We start from the raw sequence: 27,408 nt of genomic DNA on the forward strand, positions 1-27,408 counted from the left end.
GTTTGCATATGTAGATGTCACTTGTCCTCCTGGGGTCTGGCCAATCGGTGATTGGCATCTTGCATTTCTGGCTCTTCGGGCTGTCATACTTATAGGGGTGGGGAGGGGCATTCCAGGGACCCTCTCTTCACATTAGTGTTAGGAGTGCAAGAATCTGGATAGCACATTTTTCGAGTTACAGCACAGCACCCAAGAAATGGATAGTTCACCTTTGTGAATGTATGTACCTCCACATTTCTTAAAACAGCACAAGTAAAAAAAAAGTGCACCAGTTGCACTTTTTTGTACTTCTGCCACTTTATGGCAATCTTCCCCTTCGACTCTTGTGTATGCTTGAAAATTCTTAGACTTCTAAAACCTTTCAACATCATCAGCAACAATGTTTATTTTGGAATAAGCAATCCATACAACACAACTACAAATGCAATAATACAACAACCAATACAAAATGCTACACAAATCGAGAAATCATAATAAAAAGAACTCTATAGCATTAACACCCTTGCTTCCAATTAAGATTAATTAAAACCTAAGCTAAAACTAATTTGAATACATCCTGCAGCAGAAATTCAATCAAATCCTTTCGGAATACGTAATTCCAAGGACCAATAGAAATATAACAGCACTACGCAGGGAGATAATAGCAATGACATGTCACTAGTACATCAATTGAATAAACTGTGGCACACAGACTTAAAACCACATCCCTAGTAAGACCCATATGTATATTCTGTGTAATGTAACGTTAACTTTAATCAGAAAATGAGAATAATTGGGCTACATTTTTCAAAAGGTTTTTTCAAAGCATTTTGGTATGACTCATATTGAAGCTAGCAAAACAGCTTTCCATTCACATCTCTTTTAAGCCTGGAGCTGCCAAACGATGCCTTATGTTTAAAGCAATGCAGTAGTGTGTGTACATCTCACTGCATGCTATCTTTACATTAAAATTAAATCACTGCCATATCTAATAATGCACTGTTAAATGTCGAAACCTCCTCAATGTTGTATGCTGGAGCTGTTAAGTTGAGATTTACCAGAGCTCGAAATCGAACTCTAGACCCATGTGCCTTCTATGCTTGCACCTGCATGCATGACTGGTCTTACTGTTCTGTGGAATATAACATAGACTGGATGAAAAAAGTTACTAAAATCTGCGTCATCAGACTGGCATGCCCTTCAAGGTGAGAGTTCCCTTCTACTGCACCCCTATGCAAATTATTAATTTGGTGGCGTAAGATGGATTCCGCAAGTTCTTGTTCTGCAACTGGCTGCAAGGGTAAGGAGGAGAAAGTGAATGAAGATGAGTTACCAGTCTTCGGGGTCCTCGCACTACGATGGCACTCAACGATATAGAACTTGAGGGCTAACTGAACAAGCCGACAGTACAGGTCCCTAAAATAGACATAGCGAGATGCAAATCTTTCTTAAAGTAAAGTACAGGCTCTACGCTCCACCTCAAAACCCCCAGTTTAGCAGTGGTGTGCGGGGTACCCCTTTACCACCCAACATTCATCTGCAGACAACACTGGATGTGATTAGATCCCAAGGGATCAGCAGACACACTTACACTGGCTCATTATTATCTGTTAGATAATTTGTCTGTTTTAAAACTGTGTCCTGAGTTGATCAATCAGTCTAACTCTGAACCAATCTTCCTCCCCTTCCTCACTGTCAATCACGCTATGCTCTAGGTCTGGAACAAGCCAACCTCAGTGTCCATGTGCCCCCTTTAAACAAAACAAAAGAGTTAAAGGCACTGGCTATAATGTGCTCCCACATTATAATGGAAATGTACCTCAGAACCATCCAACCTTTACCACCTCAACAAAGCCTCCCCTACTGCGTGTCCATGTCAAAGCTGCCATAATATCAGCCCTCGTTCGACACACTGGACTATGCAGATATTATATATGATACACTATATACCTTCCCAGAGAATGTCTATGAAAATTTAAAAAAACAGAATAGTTCTGCTAGTAAAAGTACAAAAACGCCCACTCAGAGTCATTCAAGGCCCACACTGGGCCTATAGAACTTGACTTTCACAACCCTTCAATACATTCCGCCATCTTCACTCCTTCAACACCATTTGCTAACCATGCAGCAGCAAAATACAGTATGCAAGCAAGATTCCCATATAAAAACCTGGAAACTATAATGTGCGTTCTAAGCTGCTACCTATACTCTTCCTTTGCCAGGTAGGTCTTCACAGTCACTTAACTGCTCTCTCCGCGTGGAGGAAATTCCACTTAAGATTCTGTCAATATAATTCCTCAACTTAGTTCACTTTTAGGGTTAACTACTTAGAATACTATCAACCTGGCTTTACTAGCTTGTACCAGTGGGCTGGAGCAATACTGTCTTAAGTCAAACACTCTTGAAATGTATCCCTTTCCTACATAGAGGAGGTTTTTTGTACATGTACATATAAATATCATATTCAATGCTAGAGTACAGAATGTATAAATATCGTAGTAAGCCCTCGTATTCTTCCTTCCAAAAACTGGGCATCTTAAAGTATAGTAAAGAGTTACAATTGCTAGAAATAGTGACCTTTGCAATGTTAAGGATTTCAATCAGGCACACCCGGGTCTCGCCTAGCATGTGATGCACAGATGAAATACTTATTTATTATGTCTATAGGTTCAATATTCTGAGTGATATACCACTCATATCACACCTTCTCAAAATACCCCCCAGGTCACAGTGGACCGGGAATCAGGCTGGTTGATAAAGGTAAACATTTATTTAAAATTCCAATCAAACACCAATTTTAATATATATGTACGGGGCAGCAATCACCAATGTCGTGAAAAAACAATTCAGAAAGTAAGTAAAGCAATTGAATTCACTTATAGTAATGCAGAATAGAAAACACAGGAAAAAGAAAAGTTTTGGTTGGTGAAAAGATAGCGTTCAGGTTAAAGTTTTCCCCTGCAAAGTTCTCAATTCACAAATGAGCAATTCTACACAGATGTAAGTAATCAGCAGGTATTCAGGAATAAGAACAGAGTACAGTGTTTGAATAAATTCTTCCCTCCCCAAATAAGAGAAAAAGGATTTTGTAAATTGACACTTTTTAAACTGACAGTTGAACGTGGCTTTGTGAAACAATGAAAAGTGTGCAAAAATCCTTAAATTGATAGAAATTCTTATGAGAGCTCACTAAACAGATTCTAACCAACATGAGCTATGAGATGAGCAACAGAACACACTTTAAATCAGAATGGAAGTTAAGAAACATTTTGAATGGGAATTTACACATGTAAAACGTTTGTAAATTGTGAATTCGCGCCTAAATTTCACTATGCGATTTTTAATAAAAACGGGTCAAAAATACTGTTTCACAATGCGATTTTTGGTTGTGGATGTATCTACAGGTCTTAGGTTTAGAGTTGAAATTAAGTCTCTAACTATAAAATTGAAGAAGTTATGTAAGTTTAAATGAGAGGTGTTTTTGATAAAATATAGAACAGAGAAAAGCAGGAATTCGGTTTTAAAAATGACAGATTGGTTTGATTTAAACTATATTAATGACTATGAAAAAGAAGAATGCCGCCCGGGAATCTCCACAGTTACGCACGGCTGCTTGTAACTCTTCACGTGGCGGATGCTACGTTTTCTGTATGGGAATTACTTTATTTAATCCAAATCATTACTGGCTTATGGTCTAATGAAACAAAGGAGAAAATCAGTGCTACACTATGGATTACAAACAGGGTTGCAAGAATGGTTCTGACAATATTGGAGGTTCTGAAGTTAAAGATGGGATAGGTGGAGATTGGGATAGGACAAGGCAAATATACTATGGGTTACTATGATTCCTGTTTATACTTACAGTCCACTGTAAATTCAGATTGGACCGTCAAGTTCTGGTCATCACAGGTCAGGTCTACCGGCAGCAGGGCACCTTTGGCGGGATGGTCAGCTGGGCGGTTCTGATCAATTGTATTGCACCTCAGATTGGGTGGGATTGGATTGGCCCTTCTGGTCACTGGACACGGTAGATTAGCGGGATGGCAATTTTCAGCAGGCAAGTCTTAATGGTAGTAAGCCAGACTGGATCAGAATTAATTTCCCTTAAGTTTGGGATGGTTCAAGATTTCGGCCTAGCTGAAAAGAGTTCAGCAAATGCTGCGGCCTGGGTTTTGCAAAGAAATCTGGAACAGGAACAAGATGAAGAGTTCTGGAACAAAGCGTCACGCTGCAATCAGGATGGAGTCAGGAATCAGTGTGTGTCTGTGTGTGGTGAAGTCCTTATATTTATCATGCCAAGTGACATCACAAAGTTTATGGTAGTGGCAGAATTTCAAACCACACCACCACGGCTGTGATAGGTCAAATGCACTTGCCTTTTTCTGCTTGGAAGTCAGAAAGAGCTGTCATATTTTATGACGTGATTTGAGAACCACAATTTAACTTTCCCAAAAATGCACATTTCTATAAGTATGCCCTCTAATAAAATAAGACACATACATTACATATTTTGTGGGTTATCCTGACATCTAACTCCCATCTCAGTGAGAGCTGTCTTTGTCATTCTGTGGAATTTTGTCAATTTTAATCATAACGGTTTGGCCTAACAATTCCTAATTGAGTGCATATCTGGGCAATTTCCCCTAGGACACGGTTATACAATATCATATTTGCAGCATCAATTCTTTTGCCACAAATATTCTTTCTGTGTACCTTTGGTTCCTTATGTTGTACAGGGTTCACTAACATCTTCCCAGAAAGAGCATAAAATTAGATCTACAACTGCCAGGTTTTAGATTTGTCCTCCTTCATGGGGCAAAGTTAAAGGTTTTCAAAACCTAATTACACATAGGCATTTTAAACAACAAATGTCTTTTAGCGGTTTTTTTTCTTTGTAACTTTCCTTTCAACAGCCAACAGCTGTCACATTCCTTTGATCAGGGTGGGAGTCCAGAGGGAAGTTTCCTGCCCCTCCCCTAAAGGTATAAGTGCTCAGCCTGCATTGTCCTTGGCTGGGCCAGAGACGAAAGTCTGATGAGGTCTTTGTTCTAAATATGCGAGAACCTCCAGAATCAATTAAGCTTTCCCGCTAACAAAGGAGTGTCAACCTGAAGTGTCATCTTTCCCAGGCTGGGCACTGTCAACTCAGAATTAAATAGTTAACTCCAAACTGGGTTTTGACTTTAACATTCACTTTAAGGTCTTTCATTTAAAACATATAAAAATGAACACACTTTATAGGGGAATTTGACATTTAAAGAATTAAACCTTTCACCAAAACATGCTTTTAAATAGGTGACTTTACCCTTCTTCATGGAAAAAGCACATTTAAACTGAAACTTTACATCAAAGTTTCCTCTGCACAGCTGAAATTGTTACATGTTTTGCCATTTTTAGCTGCATTTTTCCCCTGGAACTGAAATAAATGTTGCTGGTCTGCCTTTTTCATGAGATACATTTCTTAACTGCTGTCAGTCAATGAGGCCCGGCTTTTCTGGCCACACTGGAAGATCTGTAATTCTTTTGCTCTCAATGATTCACTGAAAAATGAATGGATCTAGTGCCAAAACAGCATTCTGAAGGTTGCAAAGCTGCATTTTTAAAAAGGCATTTCCGGTTTTTAGCCCAATTCTGTGGCCTTGCTTCATGTGAAATGTAACAGCACCCACTGGCATTCTCCTGCAGTGAGAATTCTGTTGTCACCCCCACTTTGACTGTGTGGCAGGGGTGTGCAGCCTTTGGTGAGGGTGACCCATTCTCAGTTTTTCAGATTTTTGCGCGTACAGGGGTTAGCGCATCCATTTTTGGTGGTTTCTTTCCCCATTTGTGCAGGGGGTGCAGTGGGGCACATCAGCATGAGTAAAAATATCCCACAGCAAAGTATAGAGACCTAAAAAAAAGAAATTGCAAATATTTTCAAAGAATAGGACAAGTATGTTCACTCAACATGGCATAATAAAATTATATTTTCACTTTGCAAATCCAAACAATATTGGAATTTTAACATATTACACCAATCCACTGACCGACCTGAAGGCTATGACGCTGTGTAAATTGGGTTTCATACAGTTAGGTAAGAGCAACAAACAAACATACTCTTTTAAGGTACATCGACATGTTGGTTTTCAGTTAACTTGGGAAGAAAGAGGCCTGTGAGTGGTGAAGGAAAAGGGTCTACTGGAAATGTGCACACAAAATGCCCCCTGTCACCATTGTTTTATTTAAGCGGCCTATTGGAAGAGTCTGGTAACAATAGATGAAGCACAGCTAATGACATCAATGAGTGTACTCAAGCACATCGATAGAAAACCAAGAGCATAATTATGTGTGCGGCTTAGGGTGGTGCAGGTTTCCCAAGAGGAGGTGTTAAAGTTAAATACTCTATTTTTTCTCTTGTTTTGTGCTCTAGAGAAGAATCATAATTAAAATGAATAATGCACCACCATATTCTATTATCCAATAAAATTTATTTTGAAAAGCACTTTTTTATCGCAAAGGACCTGTGCTTCATAAGAACACATTATGGCATAGACTACAGAACAGAAATTGGCTAGAAAAATACACAAATACAGAATTACCAGAGTGCAAAGAAACCAGATTAGGAGTATGATAGCATCAAGGCCAATGCAAAAACGGCATGTTCAGAGATTGTCGTCATCATCAATGAGTTTGGAGAAAGCTGGAGGAAGGGATAACACGATAGATAAACGGCATGCCATCAGGGCCAGCCAAAGTCCACAGAGAATCTAGCACCTAAAAGTCTTCCAATAAGTGTTCCTGAAAACAACAGAGAACAGCAAGAGTGGCCACTGAGTGGCGTGCAGCAGCAGGACAAGATGAAATACTTGTGGTAAAGGGAAGCAGCCCAACAGGACCCGCCGAGACAGGTGAAGACCATGCAAGAACTGTCGTAACCAACATACCCGTTACAATGGTTACAGCAAAAAACATGTCTTGGGCTTACACAGTGTGATAAAGACGTGGATTCACAGAATCCATATGTCCACACATTAGAATGCTGGCACAGTGGGCAAGGGATCAAACATAGGATTCTAATCTGGAGTGTTAATGCACTGCAGCATGTACTGTTGTTGTCCCCTGACCGAGTCAACATCAAAATAAGGGTGCTTCTCTTTTCGGGTTTGCATCACCTGAGTGTACGGTATCCCAGGCAACCTGTGACTCTGATCTACGACGCGTCCCATCTTTGCTGATTCTGTTTCCTTTATCCCTGTGGTGTTTGCTCACCTATGGTTTATCACTGTACCTTATCTATATTGGTTTGTCCTGCGCTGTAGTGGTAATAAAAATCCCCACGCTTCTGCAGTTTTCTCTTTGAATTCATTTCGGGCAAAAGTAGTGCAAATGTGTAAAACAAACATATAATGCTATTAGGGCTTCCTCAAACACTGCCTGTCAAAGTGCCAGTAATAGCAAATTTGTCAAGTAGGAAGTGCCAAAGTGACTGCAGGAGAAACAGATGCAGGATGTGAAGCCTCATCTGTGACAGCCTGAAAAAGAAAATTGATTGCATCTGCCAGGTGGGCAAAATAACAAAAACACTCATCGCGGAGGCAAGCACAATCAGGTATCAGTATGGTTCAAACCAACAGCATCAACCCGCATATAATTTTATACTGTGCAAGCTCTAATTTACAAGAAAAAAGACAGAAAACCAATGTGGATTTCTATAATTGATTAAGCAGTGGGCTTTTACTCAGATATGCTGGATCTTATTTAGCTCTCTATAAAAAAAAGAAAATATGTGTATCACTGGACCGGTTTCCCTTTACCTTGCTGGCCATCCTGTTACCATGGTTACCCTGCTGACATGCCTGCTTGGCACATCTCTCTCACATTTAGCTAGTCGACCATCGGTTTACAAAGGATAGCATTCAAAAGGATAGCTTCTGCTTTCGCTCCTCCTCTCCCCTGCTGATCTCCTGGCTGAATCTGAACTTACACCACTGGTTACTTGGCTACCCTCTGATCTCGGGCCCAGGTGCCCTCCCTGCCAGTTGCACACCTGCACTGCCCCCCTGGCATCCCTGGCACTCAGAGACTGTTTCTGTATCCCTACAGCCCCTACTAGCACTTGACACCTGATGTCTGCACTTACCCTGCACTTGCCACCAGCTGGCCACACTTTATTTATTGTCTTTATTTATTCTACTGTTATCCTATGTACTGCACTGCCCACTCCCCTTTCCCCCTGCACTTTTCCCCTTCCCCCAACCCCTGCACTTGCGCAATCTCAATGTCATCTGGCCTAGTAGGGTCATTGTCTCTGTCTTCCCTCTACTTCCCGTGCCTTGCCTCGTTGTGCCTTGAAATACTTGTGTATTGGCGCGTTATAAATGCCTTATCATATCATATCATGTCTTCCCTATTGTAAGTAAGGATCTTTGATTTTTGTATTATTAGTCTTGGACATAACCTACAAACTTAGTTCCAACAGCTCCACCTCGGAAGAGCTTTTCATTGGTCAACCCAACAGCTGGGGCTCCTAAATGGTGACTCCAACCCTTCAACTGGTGTTTCTGGCATCCGAAATAAAAGAAGTCTGGATCTGCCTGATTTCAAACGTTTCTCTCCTGCGTCGCCTTCTTTGTCCACCCCACGCTTGAGCCGAAGCTTCATTGTCCGCGGGTTGCCTGCTGCTCGCTATGTGATTGCAGCGAACCGCATGTGGGAACTTTGAATTTGTAGCGGGCACAATAACACAGATATGTATTTTTGGTCTCGTGGCAGACGTGCTAATTGATATATTTTGTTTCTCTCATCAGCCTGAATGAAATAGTAATTAAATGTGTAATTGAAATGTTTACTTGTTGTAGGAGTGTCAAGCAAGACGTGGAGCACTGCAATTATCGCTGATAGCTTGGAGGAAGATGTGGAGATCTTTGAAGTGGTCTTAAACTCTCCTGTGAACACTGTTCTTGGCACCAGAACAAAAGCAGTGGTGAAAATTGTGGACTCCAGAGGAGGTATTCTTTTTGCTTGCAGCACAGGAAAAAACATGCTAGAACAATCCTGGCTGAGGAGCAACTCTCGCTCAGCAGCAAAATGTCAGCGATAATGTTCACCTTCGAATCAAACCTCGCAATGGCTTTCTGCTGTGCGCTAAAGATTTTAAAAGCCGAGCTTTTGTTTGGTTTTGGGCTTGTGGTTATTGTTGTGTGCATTGCCTGGCAATTCAACAGTAGCACCAAATAAGTATTAGAAGTGGGGGAAAAGTTAAGGCTAATTGAATGCATGCTTTTGTTAGGATGATGACTGATCTGTTGATTGTGTGATATTCCACTGGAAATAGGCGTAACCATTCTCGCATCCAAGCTGTGGGCTGCTCCTAGGGCATTCCACACAGATTCGCTTAGAATGAATATGAGGAGTATTTATTCATGTATTTATTTGGAGAATGTATTGAACGCAATCCCGGCTTCAGGAAGCAACCGAGCACTTAATACCAGTGGGTTTATATACATGCAGCAGATACAGTGGGAGCAGTCCTTAAAACACAGCACTGTCCTATCATTTTGGTTAGAAGGGCAGTGTTGATATTTACAGTTAGTGGAGAGCAGTGCTATTTTTAGGGCTGGGCCAGGTGGGCAGTTGCCCCGGGTCACAGAAGGAGGGAAGGGGCGCAAAAGAGGCCTCATTGCGCCATGTAGAAGGGTGCCCCACAAACACATGCACCTTTGATGTGCAGTGATTATGGAAAGCCGGCAGCATGCAGGCTGAAATGTCTGGCGGAGAGTTGGGGCCTGGGTGGTTTTGAAGAATGACTAATGTACACAAAAGAAATAAAGTTGCAGGCTGTGAGGCGCAGGCTAAGCAGCTCACAGGAACAAAAAGGTTTAATACTCTGCAGGAGCTCCAGTCAGAAGTTGATCATGACGCCTCATTCGCTCCATCCCCATACCTATGCCTCATTCACTCTCTCTCCCATTTTCGCAGCAAGACAGGCCTCTGGATCTTCACACTTCTGAAGATCTTGTAACAAAGGTACTTAGTTTGCACTGTTCTCAAAAGCCAAGCATTTCTGAAGGCCCAGTCCTCAGAGGGCTTTCTGGTCACAGATCAACCCCAGTAGTGAAAGAAGGCAGGATAAAAATCTCTACACCACTGTTGTGTGATCTTAAATGTTGGCTGGCCATGCTTAAGAAAGCCATCCAGTGCTGTTTTTTTTTTTTTTTTTTTGCTTTGAATTCAGGGACTTTTAGTTGTTTCCCATTTGAACTGAAGAGACACTACAAGTCCCAGAATTTCAAGCCTGGCTCTCCTTCTCACAATCGCCATGGGAAACCTGAGAGCCCCTGACTTTTGGTGAGCAGGAAGCTTTGAAAATCATGCCGAAATGGTAGTTTGGGAAGCAATGATAAGGTAAAGGGGATTTGCCCTATTCATGTAACTGTTATGCCTGGGCCTTCACTTTGCTTGTAAACCTAGTGTGGAGACAAATAGCCTGCAACTGTTCCCTTTGCCAAAATATATATCAATTCAAGTAATGAGCCATAATTAATGTTTGGGTTTAATTTGCCCTTTCTCTTTCTTTGTAAATATCACAGGTACAATCACAACAATACCAGCTTAACCAATGACTAGCTTGCCAGGTAGCTAGGCAAACTAAGCTCTTACTGCTGTGATATGCGTGCCATCTGCAGGACACAGGATTGGATCCTGGTACCGTCAACTCAGCCATTCCTGCAATAAACCACGTTAGTTAATACAGAGCTCTCGAGTTTCCCATGTCCATGCAGGAGAAGGCCATCCAGTGCTGTTTTTGCTTGGAATTCTGGAACATGAGTTTTCCTAAATTTGAAATGGGAACAAAAAAAACTCTGATCCCCGGAATACAAAGGTAAAAAACTGAACTGGATGGCCTACTCGTGCACGGCTATAGGAAACTTGAGAGCTCTGGTAACAGTGTTCCCCATTTTAATGGTACTCAGTAATGGCTCTGTGGTCACAAGACTCTTCGGGTCATGCAGGCAGGCGGTCTCTGCCCTGAAAACCCGGAATCATTTCCTTAGGTGGGAATGTGTCAGGTCTTGAGTAATGGCAATATCCTTTGGATTTTGTGCACCTTTCCCGGAAATTGTGATATAAAATGCACCATTTGGCCAATTTTTCAAAATGTACTACAGGATACCATCTCCTCTCCCATGCGGACGTGCTCAGTTGACGTTGGGCATGGCACATAAATCCCAACTGTTTCAAAGTTCAGCAGCCAGCTACATTATTCCTAGCAGCAGATGAGCAGCACACACAGTAGCACAGAAGAGAAGTCTGCTCTGGTCAGGCCATAGCTATGACCCGCCACCCTCCTCCCACAGGCAGGCAGCACAGTGTTATATGACGCGGAAGTCAACTAAGGCGAAGCAAGCTTTCTGCACAAAATAAATATACCCCATGTGGTCATCAGCATGGCACCTTTCTCTGGTCCAAAATATCCTAATGAACCCCATGTGGTCATCAGCATGGCACCTTTCTCTGGTCCAAAATATCCTAATGAACCCCATGTGGTCATCAGCATGGCACCTTTCTCTGGTCCAAAATATCCTAATGAACCCCATGTGGTCATCAGCATGGCACCTTTCTCTGGTCCAAAATATCCTAATGAACCCCATGTGGTCATCAGCATGGCACCTTTCTCTGGTCCAAAATATCCAAATATACCCCATGTGGTCATCAGCTTGGCACCTTTCTCTGGTCCAAAATATCCAAATAAACCCCATGTGGTCATCAGCATGGCACCTTTCTCTGGTCCAAAATATCCAAATATACCCCATGTGGTCATCAGCATGGCACCTTTCTCTGGTCCAAAATATCCAAATAAACCCCATGTGGTCATCAGCATGGCACCTTTCTCTGGTCCAAAATATCCAAATATACCCCATGTGGTCATCAGCTTGGCACCTTTCTCTGGTCCAAAATATCCAAATAAACCCCATGTGGTCATCAGCATGGCACCTTTCTCTGGTCCAAAATATCCAAATATACCCCATGTGGTCATCAGCTTGGCACCTTTCTCTGGTCCAAAATATCCACCTCCCCAACATCACATCTACATGTCATCCCTGATATTTTGTACACTTAACTGCAAAACCGCCCCAAAACAAAATTCTGAGTGGAAAAAAGCAAGCATTTGCAATGATGCTCTCTGGCACAAATGGCAAAAGTGAGCATATTTTGCCCGGAATTTGTGATTTTCTTTCTCTTTCTTTTGTGGATCAGAATTAAGCCATTTTGCCGACACCCAGTGATGTCCCACACGTTTCAAAACTTTGCCCTGTCTGATGAAATCAGTTGTTTATATTCAGTTTGGTGCCTGTAATAGTTTGAGTTGTACTATGAAGTATTTTTTGTGGCACAGTACAAAGCAATGGAATCTACATACATAACACTAAATTCATCTATGCCAACCAGTATGTGGTTAGTTAAAACCTGAAAAATGTCCGAATATGTTCCAGCCCACAATACATCATCCCGCTCTACACAACGGAGCTTAACAGACTCTTCCTTCATTTTGAACATGTAGCTGTGGAGTCCCCCATCAGCTGCCATGTTTGCACGTGGGGCAAGAGGTGCACATTGATCTTGTGCATTATGTTGGGCAGTGCTTGCTTGTGTTAAGCAGAGACGCAAATGCATGAGGAGGGCACACCATTTGTTGTTTGTCCTGGGCACCAAATTATCCAGAAAATGCCCTCTGGGGAGAGCGTAATATTGGTGAAAGTGGTGGTGGGAAGTGGAACGGTATGGGATGTAGAATTTGGACATAGGGTGGAATACTGAACTGGGTAGCTTCTGGGGTGTGTGGATAATACAGGGAGTGAATAAGGGATCCTTGAAGAGGTGGGTCTTGTGCAATACAAATGTGTATTCTGGGCCTGTTACCGTATGCATGCAATAACAACTTGTCGGGGTGGAGGGAACTCCCAGGTAGAGTGGGTGCTTCTAGCAGTTCCTTGGAACCAGAACTCATGGAAGGCCCAACTCCTTCCTCTTTGCCAAAAAGGAATGCAGGTCCAAACAAACAACAAGTCAAACTGTGGTTATTATGGCCAAAACATCACAGGGATCTGTGCAGGGAAGAAAAGAAAGTCCAAGTACCCTCTCAGAGAGACTGCCTTGCAGGCCAGTTTTGTAACACACCAGTACCTTGATGATATCACAGCTTGGGCCAGTTCCCAGAAACCTATCTTACCTTGGGATAGGGTGTGGAGTCATAAGCCACATATAGCTACCTTATAGAGGTTATTTTCATTGGCCCTACTGTGTCAGAGGGCTGACCTAGCTTGTCCTCAATTATCTAACTTATACAATGTTGCAGTGTGAGAGTCTTGGTTTAGTGCCCATAGCCACACCCTCCTAGGGCCCTGCACAGTCATTGGTTAGAGTTGATGCCCCCCAGGCCTGTGATAAAATGTGTTCTCAGCTCGAAATGTACAATTTCAAGGTAAAACAATAACAGTTTCTTCTGCATCATAGTTGTGTGTGTGAAACCACCAATGCGTCTGAATGCCCCGTTCCCACTATCCAACATGTGTTACATTTTGTTTCAAATCGTGTCTGGTTTTTCGAGATTGTCCTTTATTCCCAGAGACAGGCCTTGGCTTTCTGTCAGCTCTGCTGAACCATGTGTTCAGACCCTGTGCTCTGGGCCTTTACAACTCTGAATTAGTCGTATTTTATGAAGAATTAATAATGCTGTCTGTGGCAGGGTTTGCTGTCGTTCAAAGTGGAATATTATGTTATGTTCAGCACAAGTCCTTAGCTGAGAGCCTAGATTTCAAGGAGCACTCCATTTGTTTGCGCGGATCCCAGCGACACTTGACTTCACTGAGAGCTGGCTGTGATTTTTTGGAACCAGAGCATGGCTTTCACATTCTACTATTTCATAGTGCATGGATTAGTCTGTTATAGCGCTTCTGCATGGCTACAGGGTTATTTGCATGTAGCATCTGCAAGCTTTTAAAACAGGATTTCCTGCATCTTGTGGTTTCAGCACTGCTGCAGTCAAGCTAATTAATCAAAATAATAAAGCATGGCAGGGTGTACATTTATCTGTCCTCTGATCTCATAGAACTAACCTATGTGTTCTTCATGTATGTGGGTGTATGATTGTGTCCCGATTTGCTGTTGGCACGTGTTCTTCATGTCTAACGCTGCTATGTCATGGGGTCTCTAATGGCATTAGGCACGTCTTCTTGGCGCTTTAATCAAGACTGTCAATTGAGGTATCTTTGACATCATCCAGAGGCTCTTCATCTACTCTGGGCAACTCTGGGCAAGGTTTGTGTCGCCTTTGGGCTGAAGGGTCGCACAGTGGGTATCTCTCAGCATATTTGTCACTCATAGGTGCAGAATGGTGAGTGCGCTCATTCTTTCTGCTCTTTTTCCTGTTCATGCATCTGGGGAAAGAGGGAGAAGGGGTAGATTACGGCCCTGCCTCTTCAGTCCCCCCTCTAGTCGACTTGTCGACCACATCATGAAAGAACTGTTCGTCTTTTTTGAGTCGCCATATCTTTGTCCCTCTTCTGAGGTGTCCATAATAGTTTACATGATCATCAAATAACCAGTACCTGTATGTGCATGCTCCTTCAGGGTTGAACTAAACCCACTTAGCTTCGTACTTTCTTGGATCACAGGGATTGTCCACCTTTATTCCTTCTGGAAACAGGTTACACATCGCTATCTTCTCCCTTAGCCTGTCTTTTTCTTTCACAATGTCATCCATTGCTCCTCATATGCTCACAGCCATCAGGATTTGCATTCCGACCACTTTTTCTGCTGTTTTCTTGCATTTTGCAATGCAGATCTTGATCCCGCACAGTGATGCTGCTCCTAGCACGAGTGCTCCAGTTATCACCTTTAGTCCATTAGGCAACGATGATGGCATCCATGATCATAGATACGCTAGCCAGCTCTTGTCCGTCCCCATTCCTCGTGCTTCATCCTCCATCTTCGTATCCATCTGTGCCGGCTGCGCAACTGCATCTGAGAGAGTTCCGTTAGCTTCATCATTAGCAGGTGTGAACGTGCAACATGAACTCCCGATCTTTGCGCAAACTCTTCCTTCCATTGCGTGAGGAGGTCCAGAACATATCTATTCTGGAGCGCCATCAACCTTAGTGCTCGCAGCCCTTCTTTTATGGTGTTGAACCCATTTCCTGTCAAATGTATGGTTAACATTAACTGCCAGCACATGTGTATAGGCGCGTTACAAATGCCATATCATATCATATCATATCATTTGTAACCATTTGGCATTTGTGTATGTTTTTATTTCTGGTATTAGTGAAGCAAAGAGCATCTGTGTCCTGCTTTACAGTCTGTGGTGTGCTGGTACTTGGTCTAAGGCTGCTTCTGATTTGCCGGAGAAGTAATTCACCCCTCTTTTCACTCGTCTCAGTCCTGTCTGTTCCTTTTCTTCCTTTGTGAGGGCTGTTGGTGCTTTATTCAGCGATCTCTTCTTCCTTGTGTTGTTTTCCGTCTTGGGGAAGTCGTCAAGCTTCACATCTTTCTTGGGTACCACCAATGAAGGCAGTTAGGAGGCAGCTTCTCATATGTTTTAGATCCACACGCCCAGTAGTGGTCCATGAGTATTGCTCTTCCTGGTCCCATTGCCGGAATGATCTCAACCATCTTGCATCCTACATTTTCACCAACTTCTTCATTACTGTTGTGCTGGTAACACAGGGCCAGTGTCTTTAGGGGAACTACTGGCATTGGTTGTCAGGCTGAGAGGTCCTGTGTCCGCGGAAGCTGCTGAACCCCCGACGATCCCCCTGAAATGTAATTCCCAGAACTAGATTTCAATTCAGCTCTGTAAACTACACCCCAAAGGGAAAGGGGGAAGTGGATAACAAAACAACACCAGGCAGACTGTGTCAAGGCTAACCAGAGCTGAACCTGCAGAGGATATAAGAAAAGCAGATACAATTCCTTTATTTACTTACTTAACCTTAGGAATGGGAAAGACTTTAAATCCTTAACTAATAATTAAGAATCATACCTGGCTCTTCTCTTGAAATTTCTTAGAGAAGCTTGTAAAGAAGCTGAAAATCTCTCTTACTTGAGACTCTTGAAATTCACAGCAACTTCTTACTTTGGGCAAATCTGGAAAGTTTAGTTCTTTGTCTCTTTTCCAAAATGCACTAGATGTCCAGTTAAATTGTCTTTATTTATTCTATCCTTTTCTTTCAAACTTTTCTTTTGTTTTTTCAAACTATTTACAATTCAATTGAGTTTGTGAATTCTTGAAGAAACACGTGTTAAACTCACACGCGGGTTATTTTCATGCAGATGAAGTACACGTTGAAAAATTCCTGCGTTGAAGAACACGCGCACGGTAAGCAAAATCCATGCGCAGAAAACACATTCGCTTGCCTAACCACGTCAAGTGGAATTCACGCGCAAACGAGAACACGCGCAGAAAAACACACGCGCTAAAAAATGTCCGTGTTGAAGAACTTCCGCGCCTATTCACACACGCCTTATAATCCACGCGCTATGAGTTCACTCGCGATAGAATACACGCGTTTAAAAAGACACGCGCAAGAAACCACACGCGCAATTGAGTTCTAGTGCTGAAGCACATGTGCTTGAAAACACACACGCTATAAAGTTCTCACGGGGCAATCAGATTATCACGACAGGAAGCACACGCGCTGGAAACACACACGCTTTAAAGTTCTCGCGCGACCAATGAATCTCACGCTAGGAGCACCCGCGCTGGAAAACACACGCGCTCTTGAGTTTTCACGCGACGAACAGATTCTCGCGCTAAGGAGCACCCGCGCTGGAAAACACACGCGCTCTTGAATTCTCACGCGACGAACAGATTCTCGCGCTACGGAGCACACGCGCTGGCAAACACACGCGCAGTTGAATACACTCGCACACGCAAAGGTTCAACGATAATTTCAGATTACAAGTAGTACGCGTATTTACAAATAGCGCTCAAGCGCACTCAGGGAGTTCAATAGTACAAGTACAAAGATAACTTTTTACGAATTTTCAAGGAAATGTCATTAAAATGAACAGAACTGCAGTACAAACAAAGTCACTTATCTCGAGAGCAAATTCATAAGGATCTTCAGAGTTTCCTGTCTTCAAAAACGAATTCCTGACAACTGATAGCTTCTCCAGAAACCCCCAAGAAAGTAGCCGCACAACTGCTAACGCCTGAAGGATAAAATCCACCAGGCCCAAGTCTAAAGCAGGAGCAGCCACTAAACAGGTCCTCTCAGCTGGGGTTTAAATGATGAAAGGCACAGAGTGACAGTTTAGAATGTTCATTGTTGTTCTGCAGTGTCTTCTAACCAATCAGAGCTGTCACTGTGAGACTCCATTTTACCTTGGGTCAGAACCAGGATTCTGAATCAGCAAGTTAAGGCCAAACCAACTACAATAGAAAACTTCCCACACACACAAGGCTAATCTAAAAAGGATTAATAAAGAGAAATAATGAGAAGGAAACTTGAATAAGGGAAAATAGCCTGAATAGGGGAAGGAAACCTGACAGTACCCCCCTCCTAATGCCCAGTCTCTGGGCCTACCTTATGTGGATTTTTAGCATGAAACTTAGCAACTAAACGGGGGGCATGTACATCAACTGAATCTTCCCATGATCGTTCCTCAGGTCCATATCCCTCCCAATCAATTAAATACTGCAACCTTCCCCTCACTTTCCTGGAATCCAAAATTTGTTTAACCACAAATTCCTCAGATGAATCCTCCAAAATCACAGGGGAAGGTGGTGTTCTAAATCTAGTTCCTGAACAAACTGGTTTTAAAAGGCTAACATGGAAAGTAGGATGTACCTTCAATTGCTTGGGTAATTTCAATCGTACTGCCACAGGGTTGATGATTCTCTCTACCTCGAATGGGCCTACAAATCGTGGACTGAATTTATTCTTCCCCTTAATTTTTAGGTACCGGGTAGAAAGCCAAACTAAGTCTCCCACCTTATATTCAGGACCAGCCTTCCTTCTCAAATCAGCACACCTTTTATATTTCAATTTGTTTTCTCCCAGCACCTTTTTTGCTCTATCCAAGTTATTCTTCATTACCAACAAACGATCTTCCACTCTAGGATTCCCAGAATCCTCCAACACCTCAAAACTCAGAAAGCGAGGATGAAACCCACGACCCAAAAAGAAAGGGGACATAGAAGTAGCATCTTTACCACAATTGTTGTAAGAGAATTCTGCCAACCATACCAAATCCACCCATTCCTCTCTAGCTTGTAAATAACACCTTAAGAACTTCTCCAATTCCTGATTTACTCTCTCCACTTGTCCATTACTCTCCGGATGATAGCCAGAAGTCAAACTAACTTCCACTCCAAGTTTCTTACAGAAGGCCCTCCAGAATTTTGAAATAAATTGAGATCCCCTATCAGAGATAACTTGGCTTGGGAGTCCATGTAGTCGAACTACACCTTGCAAAAAACTATGAGCCAGTTTTTCCGCGGTAACCTCTCCCTCCATTGGTAAAAAATGTGCTTCTTTAGTAAGAAGATCCACCACAACAAGAATGGTAGTACAACCCTTATCTTGAGGGAGATCAACAATGAAATCCATAGAAATAGTGTGCCAAGGACGAGGAGGAACAGGTAACGGCTCCAATAAACCATGCGGCTTCCCAACTTGATTTTTTGCTTGTGCACAGACTACACAAGTTTTAACAAAGTTCAATGTGTCTTGGCGAATTTTTTCCCACCAAAAATTCCTTCGAACCAATTCCAGAGTTTTTCTGAAACCAGGATATCCTGATAAAATGGATTCATGACAATTTCTCAAAACCTTTTCTCTTAACTCTTCAGTAGGTACATAAAGTTTGTTATCAAAAAAAGGAAGATCGTCTTTCAAACTTCTGGCTGGATCCAGTCTCACCCACTCCTCCATCTTCTGCAAGGACATATTCTGGCGAACTTCATTCAAAAAATCCATTTCTTTAATGGTTCCAGCTAACAAAAAACGTTCTGGAGCAATTATAGGTTCTGGTTCCAGAATCTCTCTCTCCTCACTACCAGGAAATTGGCGGGATAAGGCATCAGCTTTTTTGTTCTGACTTCCGGGTTTAAAAGTCACAATGAAATCATAATCGGCAAAGAATAAGGACCAACGCAGTTGTCGTGGAGACAAAGTTCTTGCAGATTTTAAAAACAATAAATTTTGGTGATCAGTAAGGACCGTTACCGTATGTCTTGCCCCTTTCAGAAAATGTCTCCATTCTTCAAAAGCGGACTTTATTGCTAATAGTTCACGATCTGCAATTGTGTAGTTCACTTCAGTGGCAGAAAACTTCCTAGAAAAGAATGCAACTGGATGTAGTTGACCAGTATTTTCATTCCTTTGAGAAAGCACCGCCCCCAACGCTAAATTTGAAGCGTCCGCCTCCACAAAAAAAGGTTTAGAGAGATCAGGATGAATTAGAATTGGACTAGAAGTAAATCTTTGTTTTAACTCTTGAAAAGCTTTTTCTGCTTCAAGGTCCCAGTCAAATGTCACTCCTTTTTTCAAAAGTCTCGTTATAGGAGCAACCAGCCGAGAAAAACCTTCGATAAATCTCCTATAAAAATTGGCAAACCCTAAGAAACTTTGTATTTCCTTAACCTTAGTAGGAGAGGGCCATTCAAGAACTGCTTGCACTTTTTTAGGATTCATTTCTAAACCCTTAGGTGAAATTATAAAACCTAAAAACTCCACAGAATCTGTATGGAATTGACTTTTTTCCAATTTGGCAAACAAATGGTTTTCTCGCAGCTTTTGTAAGACTAAGCGCACATGTTTCTGATGTTGATCCAGGTCAGAACAGAAAATCAAAATATCATCGATATACACGACAACAAAAATATCTAGGTATTCTCTAAAAACCTCATCAATGAAAAATTGGAAAGCCGCTGGAGCATTACATAAACCAAATGGCATAACTTGATATTCAAACAGCCCAAACCTGGTCTTAAACGCTGTCTTCCATTCGTCCCCTTCCTGCACACGCACAAGATGGTAAGCTCCTCTCAAATCTAATTTAGAGAAAATATTTGCTCCTTGTATTTGATTAAGCATTTCCGAGATGAGAGGAAGAGGATACCGGTTCTTAACCGTGACTTTGTTAACTGCTCGATAATCAATGCAAGTTCGAAGCGTTCCATCCGGTTTTGGTACAAAAAATAAAGGAGAGGCCGCTGGTGACTTAGAATGACGAATAAACCCTTTGGCCAAGTTTTCCGACAAATACTCTTTTAAATAATCATTCTCTTTTTCTGTAAGAGCATATACCCTACTACTAGGCAAAATTGTTTCTGGCTCCAGCTCAATTTTACAATCAAAGGGTCTATGGGGTGGTAATTCTCCTGCCACTTTCTCATCAAATACGTCCCAAAAATCTTTATAACACTGGGGAAGTTGACCCACTACAGCTCCCACATCATGACATCCAATTCCAGTCTCAGCCAGAAAACTAGACACTGAATTACTTTGTTTGACATCTTCCTCTAAGAGACTTCCTGAAAAGCAATTCTCTTTACAAAAATCTGACTGCATGTCAATTGTCCTAGCACTCCAATCAATCAGAGGATTATGGAGAGTAAGCCAAGGCATACCCAAAATAATCTTCAACAAAGGAGCATCAATTAACTCAAACGAAATTATCTCTCTGTGACCTCCTGATAACTCCAAAGTTAAAGAACCTGTCCTATGAGTAATAGGACCAGAAGATAGATACGTACCATCAACAGCCCTAGCCTGCTCTACAACCTCCTTCTGAATAATTGGAATTCCCAAAGATTTTGACAGACCCCAATCCATGAAATTCCCGGTGGCACCAGAGTCAAGCATTACAGGACCATTTCCCTTACACTCCAACTCAAAGAACAAGGCTACATTTACGGTTATATGGGGAACCGCTGTCTGCACCGTATTGGCGATCTGTTGTACCTTGACCGCTGAGGTAGAAGTCTTCTTGGGAGTGTAAGGACAGTTCCCTAAAAAGTGCCCACCTCTTCCACAATATAAACACAGATTGTTATCTCTCCTCCTAGCCTTTTCTTCCACTGTTAAAGGGCCTCGGACCCTGGGAGATGGATTATTCCCTTTGGATCTACTCTCTACCTTAGGTCTATCCACTCTAACTAGAGACTTTACGTCACTCTGACAATGACGCCTCTCTGCCTTCCTTTCACTCAAACGAAAGTCCAATTGAATAACCAAATCAATCAGACCTTCACAAGTAGAAGGGCGTTCAACTACTCCAGACAATGCATCCTTTAACTCATCTCTAAGGCCCCTATAAAACAACGAGGCCTGTTTAACCTCGGGCCACTTGCTTTCTAACACAAGGGACTTAAATTGTGTTATATAAGCAACCAAGTCTCTATTACCTTGTTTTAGTTCTAAAAGTTCACCATCCACTTCCAGAGATAACTGTCTTCTATCAAACATCTTTCTGAATATCTCTAAAAAACTGGTGTAATTTCCTAAAACCGTACTCTTTTGACTCACCAACAACCCAGCCCAAGCAGATGCCTCCCCAGAAAGATAGGACAACATAAAAGTTATCTTAGATGCATCCGAGGGAAATAATTCTGGTCTACTCATAAAATGTAATTCACATTGTGTCAAAAACACCCTAAACCTCTTGGGATCCCCATGATAACGTTCTGGAGGCGCCAAAGGAACTGGCATAATTAAACTCCTTACCCCTTCTGCCACTGGAGGTGCCCGTTGTATTTGTGGTAAATGATCTTCACCTTCTCTTTCTAACTCAGGTGGAGAACCAGCGCCCCCTGAAACCTCATCCTCTCTCCTTTCTCCCCTCTGTTGAATTTGTGTTACTTTAACACTCAAGTCATCCACCTTTTGACTAAGTAAGGCATTTTCATCCCGAGATATTTTCAACTCCTCCCGTAACTCTCTGATCAAAGATCCTAACATCTCCATGGATTCGTCGGGGTTCATGACAGCTCGGGCGGACTAAATTATTGGCCTTTCATTCTGTCAGGCTGAGAGGTCCTGTGTCCGCGGAAGCTGCTGAACCCCCGACGATCGCCCTGAAATGTAATTCCCAGAACTAGATTTCAATTCAGCTCTGTAAACTACACCCCAAAGGGAAAGGGGTAAGTGGATAACAAAACAACACCAGGCAGACTGCGTCAAGGCTAACCAGAGCTGAACCTGCAGAGGATATAAGAAAAGCAGATACAATTCCTTTATTTACTTACTTAACCTTAAGAATGGGAAAGACTTTAAATCCTTAACTAATAATTAAGAATTATACCTGGCTCTTCTCTTGAAATTTCTTAGAGAAGCTTGTAAAGAAGCTGAAAATCTCTCTTACTTGAGACTCTTGAAATTCACAGCAACTTCTTACTTTGGGCAAATCTGGAAAGTTTAGTTCTTTGTCTCTTTTCCAAAATGCACTAGATGTCCAGTTAAATGTCTTTATTTATTCTATCCTTTTCTTTCAAACTTTTCTTTTGTTTTTTCAAACTATTTACAATTCAATTGAGTTTGTGAATTCTTGAAGAAACACGTGTTAAACTCACACGTGGGTTATTTTCATGCAGATGAAGTTCACGTTGAAAAATTCCTGCGTTGAAGAACACGCGCACGGTAGCAAAATCCACGCGCAGAAAACACATGCGCTTGCCTAACCACGTCAAGTGGAATTCACGCGCAAACGAGAACACGCGCATAAAAACACACGCGCTAAAAAATTTCCGTGTTGAAGAACTTCCGCGCCTATTCACACGCGCCTTATAATCCACGCGCTATGAGTTCACTCGCGATAGAATACACGCGTTTAAAAAGACACGCACAAGAAACCACACGCGCAATTGAGTTCTAGTGCTGAAGCACACTCGCTTGAAAACACACGCGCTATAAAGTTCTCACGCGGCAATCAGATTATCGCGTCAGGAAGCACACGCGCTGGAAACACACACGCTTTAAAGTTCTCACGCGACGAACAGATTCTCGCGCTAAGGAGCACCCGCGCTGGAAAACACACGCGCTCTTGAATTCTCACGCGACGAACAGATTCTCGCGCTACGGAGCACACGCGCTGGCAAACACACGCGCAGTTGAATACACTCGCACACGCAAAGGTTCAACGATATTTTCAGATTACAAGTAGTACGCGTATTTACAAATAGCGCTCAAGCGCACTCAGGGAGTTCAATAGTACAAGTACAAAGATAACTTTTTACGAATTTTCAAGGAAATGTCATTAAAATGAACAGAACTGCAGTACAAACAAAGTCACTTATCTCGAGAGCGAATTCATAAGGATCTTCAGAGTTTCCTGTCTTCAAAAACGAATTCCTGACAACTGATAGCTTCTCCAGAAACCCCCAAGAAAGTAGCCGCTCAACTGCTAACGCCTGAAGGATAAAATCCACCAGGCCCAAGTCTAAAGCAGGAGCAGCCACTAAACATGTCCTCTCAGCTGGGGTTTAGATGATGAAAGGCACAGAGTGACAGTTTAGAATGTTCATTGTTGTTCTGCAGTGTCTTCTAACCAATCAGAGCTGTCACTGTGAGACTCCATTTTGCCTTGTGTCAGAACCAGGATTCTGAATCAGCAAGTTAAGGCCAAACCAACTACAATAGAAAACTTCCCACCCACACAAGGCTAATCTAAAAAGGATTAATAAAGAGAAATAATGAGAAGGAAACTTGAATAAGGGAAAATAGCCTGAATAGGGGAAGGAAACCTGACATTGGTCCAGCTTTATTCTCCACCCAAGTCACTAACCTCCCACTCCTGTTCCACTCCTTTAGACACTTGTCATTTTCTTCTTGCACCTTGCTTACCAGTGCATTGGCTAGAATCAGTGCTTTGCTTCCTACTACTCCATCTTCCCAGCCATCATTAGTTTATACACATCCATAAATCAATATCTGTGGTCTTTCCCAGCAACCAGGTTCTCCTCCTGTCTCCTTTACTCTTGTCCATGGCCATGAAAATTCCTTCAGTTTGATCATCTTTTTTTCTCCTTTCTCTGGCCCCTCTGTTATATGCTGCAGTCCTTCATTGAGCTTTTAGTAGTTGTTCACCTTAATGTTGCTGTCTTCCCTTGGAATCTTCCTCACGTTTGGAACATTGTGAGATACATCAAGCATTGTGCTTTTGCTGAAGGTATTTATGTTGCAGTGAATGTTCTTGAGGCATTCAAGGCATAGGGGATTAAGGAGCAGACATAACAGCTCTCCCCAGTGGTGTCTCTACCAACCTTGTACATGTGTTTATACCACATCCTGTTGGTTACTCGTGCTGCGTCTATGTTTACTCCCTTCATGTCTGCATCAACACTGCGCTTACCTCTCCTAACCTTGGCAGCAGTGTCTCCCCTTTCATTTGACATGGTAGGCCTACCTGCTCTAGTCGCGGTAATGTTAGTAGGGAGTACAGTGGCAATGCGAATCATTATAAATTATAAATTATAAAATTATATAAATTATAAATTACAGATAATTGCCACAGGACCACCACCATTATTCCGCTGAGGATTAACAGTCCTGCCACGAGGATAACAGTCCTTGTTAGCTTGACCATAACCACTTACGATGCTAGATCCTTGCACCTGAGGAGATGATAAAGTTGTCCGCCTGAAAATTGCAAGAAAGGCATTAATAGGTTAGTACTTGTGAGTAACTTGAAGCTCCGCTGGCTAAATAATCATTAGGGGCAAAAATAAAAATCTCCTCCAAGACCTTTCTTACTGAGAGGTCTCTCAATGTGGGTAGGATGGTGAATCCACTGTATTCAGGTTGGGGAAAAGTTTGGGCTAGGTATTCAATGAAAGCAAGTAAATATACTTCAGGGGATCATGCTCTCAAGCATCTGGGTCTTTTGATAGAGTGGACAAACTGGTTGGAAAATGCTTCAGGTGATTAATGGGAGGCAACATTAAGGAAATTCCCTACACAATTCTAACAACATACGCAACAACCAGCATGTGCGTGGAAAAGAGAGAGAGAGAACAAAACTGTTTTACAGCTGTCGTGTGCACATAATATCAATTACTGCTTCACAACTTGCGTGTGCGGTAAAAGGGTTGAGTCCTGTAAATGTGTTTCAGCTGTCTATGCACATGAGTGTGGCTGTTTCTACTCTTGCTGCTTGGGAGCGTCGGACCATGGGATGGCCAGGTTTCCCTAACTCAAGAATGTTTGTGTGCTCTTGCAGTTCATCAAAATCTCTTGCGTTGGCCCTGTTGATCGGTGCTCCCTCGTTGCCAGGTGCGGCCACCGCTTTGTAGGGCTTGATGTCCTGGACGTGGGTCCAGGTGCTTCTGCCTTCAAGTCTAACAGCTTTGTCCATAACGGCCTCCAGTCAGTGAGTTCTTGTGAATCTAGGAGAATTCAATTTCTTTTTTACAAAGGTTTTAAGGAGCACTCAGTCTCCCACCCTTACTGAATGTTCAAAGTTACTACTATCAGAATCTGTATCGCTACAGTTGTTTCCTTCGTTGTCTTCAGGCGCGCCCCAGATCCGCTGTATCTAGCAAGAGATAAAAGAGGCGCTTGAAACCAGGGAGTTAACATAATCATACATCTCTTGCCCTAGTATCTCTGCATTACTCTCACAATCTTTGAGTACCCTAGTGGGAGGAGCCAGGGTAGATGCATGCGCGGTCCTGTCACCACCTTGTGTGGCGTTAAATGGTGGTCGGACTCTGGCTTATTGCGCAGTTCAAACAGTGCCAATGGTAGGCAGTGTAGCCAGTTCTTTTTGGTGCTCTGCTGAGTTTTGGCAATGCACTCCTTCAGGAGGCCATTGAGGCGTGCATGAACCCCATTTGTTTGCGGTTGGTACACACAGGCACATTTTCTTTTGATTCCTAGCAGGGTAGTGATATGTTGGAACAGCTCATTGGCGAAGTGAGGGCCTTTGTCAGACCACAGGACCTCACACATCTTTGGAAAACTTCCCGGACCAGAAACTTTGCTGCTCTAAAAGCATCAGCATGTGAACAGGGTCCAGCCTCAATCCACCTGCAGAATGGGCAGACAACGACTATCATGTAGTGGTTTCCTTGACATACTTGAATCATATCCACGTAGTCTACATCGAGATGCAGGAATGGGCCTTTGGGTCTTGGTATGGCTCTTCTCACAACTCTCAGGGTGTGCCCAGCAGTGAACTGCTGGCACGTTAGGCAGGTACTAATAAAATTTGCTACATGCTCATTCAAAATTGGACAGAACCATGATTCTCCAATTCATGCAGCAATTACCTCTTTCCTTGTGTGTGTTGGATAATGTAGCTGTGCCAGTGCTGTTTTCAGTAGGGCCAATAGTATGACCACTTTCCCTGTGTTGTTCTGTCACCACAAGGTGTCTGTAGGGGCCATGGAACATCCTCTCTTTACCCAGAGTTCTCTCTCCTCTCGTGGTGCAGCTCCCTGTAGTTCCATGATTTGTTTCTCTGGGAGACGGTTGTACCCTTCCCTCATCCCATGTTTCTCACTCCTCCCGGGGCGTTGGGTCTCTCTGTCAGTTCCCACAGGTCCCCGAAGTATGCTGCAAATTTTGCCTCATAGTCTGCTGCCTCGATTCCCCTTGAGATTGCATCTTCCCCTTGGGTGTGTGCCTGGCACTTCACCAATGCTAGCTGTCTGGGATCAGTGATTACATCATTGAGTTTGCCTAGCAGGAGCACATACTGCACTGGGTCCCATCTGCCCTTCTGAACCCTCTCCTGAGCCATCGCACCAATCCTGTGTGTACTGTTGATGTGATGTATGGACTATCGGAGTAGATCGTCATCCTTTTGTCTACGTTGTGTTCTAGTGCCAGTATGAGAGCCACTAGTTCTCCTGCTTGTGTTGAGTAAAGAGATGGCAATTGTGCACCCACAACCACCTCACTTGTCCCATCATCTTTCAATCTCACTACAGCAGTTCCTATCCTCCTGACCCCATCAGTCTGGTCAATGGTCGATGAACCATCAATGTACAGCACGTCTCCCCCTCAAGTGCATCCTCCTCCACCTTGCGTGTCTCACTGAATTGGTGTATGTTCTTTGCCCAGTTTCCTGGTTGAAGAACATCTGCTAAGAATGTAGCTGGGTTTACTGTCTTTCAGGCAGCTCCCCTCTGTACTGTGCTCCCACAATATGCCTGAACAATCTGTCTTACATTCAACATGCGTATGCCAAATATCCCTTCCTGGATGCATGATCTAGTCACCCCAGTGTGGTCACCCGATATTGAAACCAACAGTCCCTTAACGTCACCCACTGACAACCTGTGACCTGCTGTCAACTCCTCCATTTCATAAATCCATTTCCCAGCTCCCGCACTTAATGAGGGTAATCTACACTTCACATTCTTCTTGTCTGTATGTTTATAGGGCACATATTGAGGCCTTGTCCCTCCCCGGTCTAATAGTGGCATCTGTGAATATGCTG

General features: G+C 42.8%; 1 protein-coding gene across 1 annotated transcript in view; it reads left to right on the forward strand.

The window, feature by feature from the left end:
* FREM1 (FRAS1 related extracellular matrix 1) overlaps window positions 1-27,408 on the forward strand; it is a 1,195,879-nt gene that overhangs the window by 1,051,235 nt on the left and 117,236 nt on the right. The window contains exon 30 of the mRNA XM_069626057.1: window positions 8,817-8,966. Within this exon, the coding sequence (XP_069482158.1) occupies window positions 8,817-8,966 (150 nt within the window). The remainder of the gene's footprint in view (window positions 1-8,816; window positions 8,967-27,408) is intronic.

This window comes from Ambystoma mexicanum, chromosome 6p, assembly GCF_040938575.1.
Source record: "Ambystoma mexicanum isolate Mex_15411 chromosome 6p, UKY_AmexF1_1, whole genome shotgun sequence".
In the NCBI taxonomy this organism is placed as follows: Eukaryota; Metazoa; Chordata; class Amphibia; order Caudata; family Ambystomatidae; genus Ambystoma; species Ambystoma mexicanum.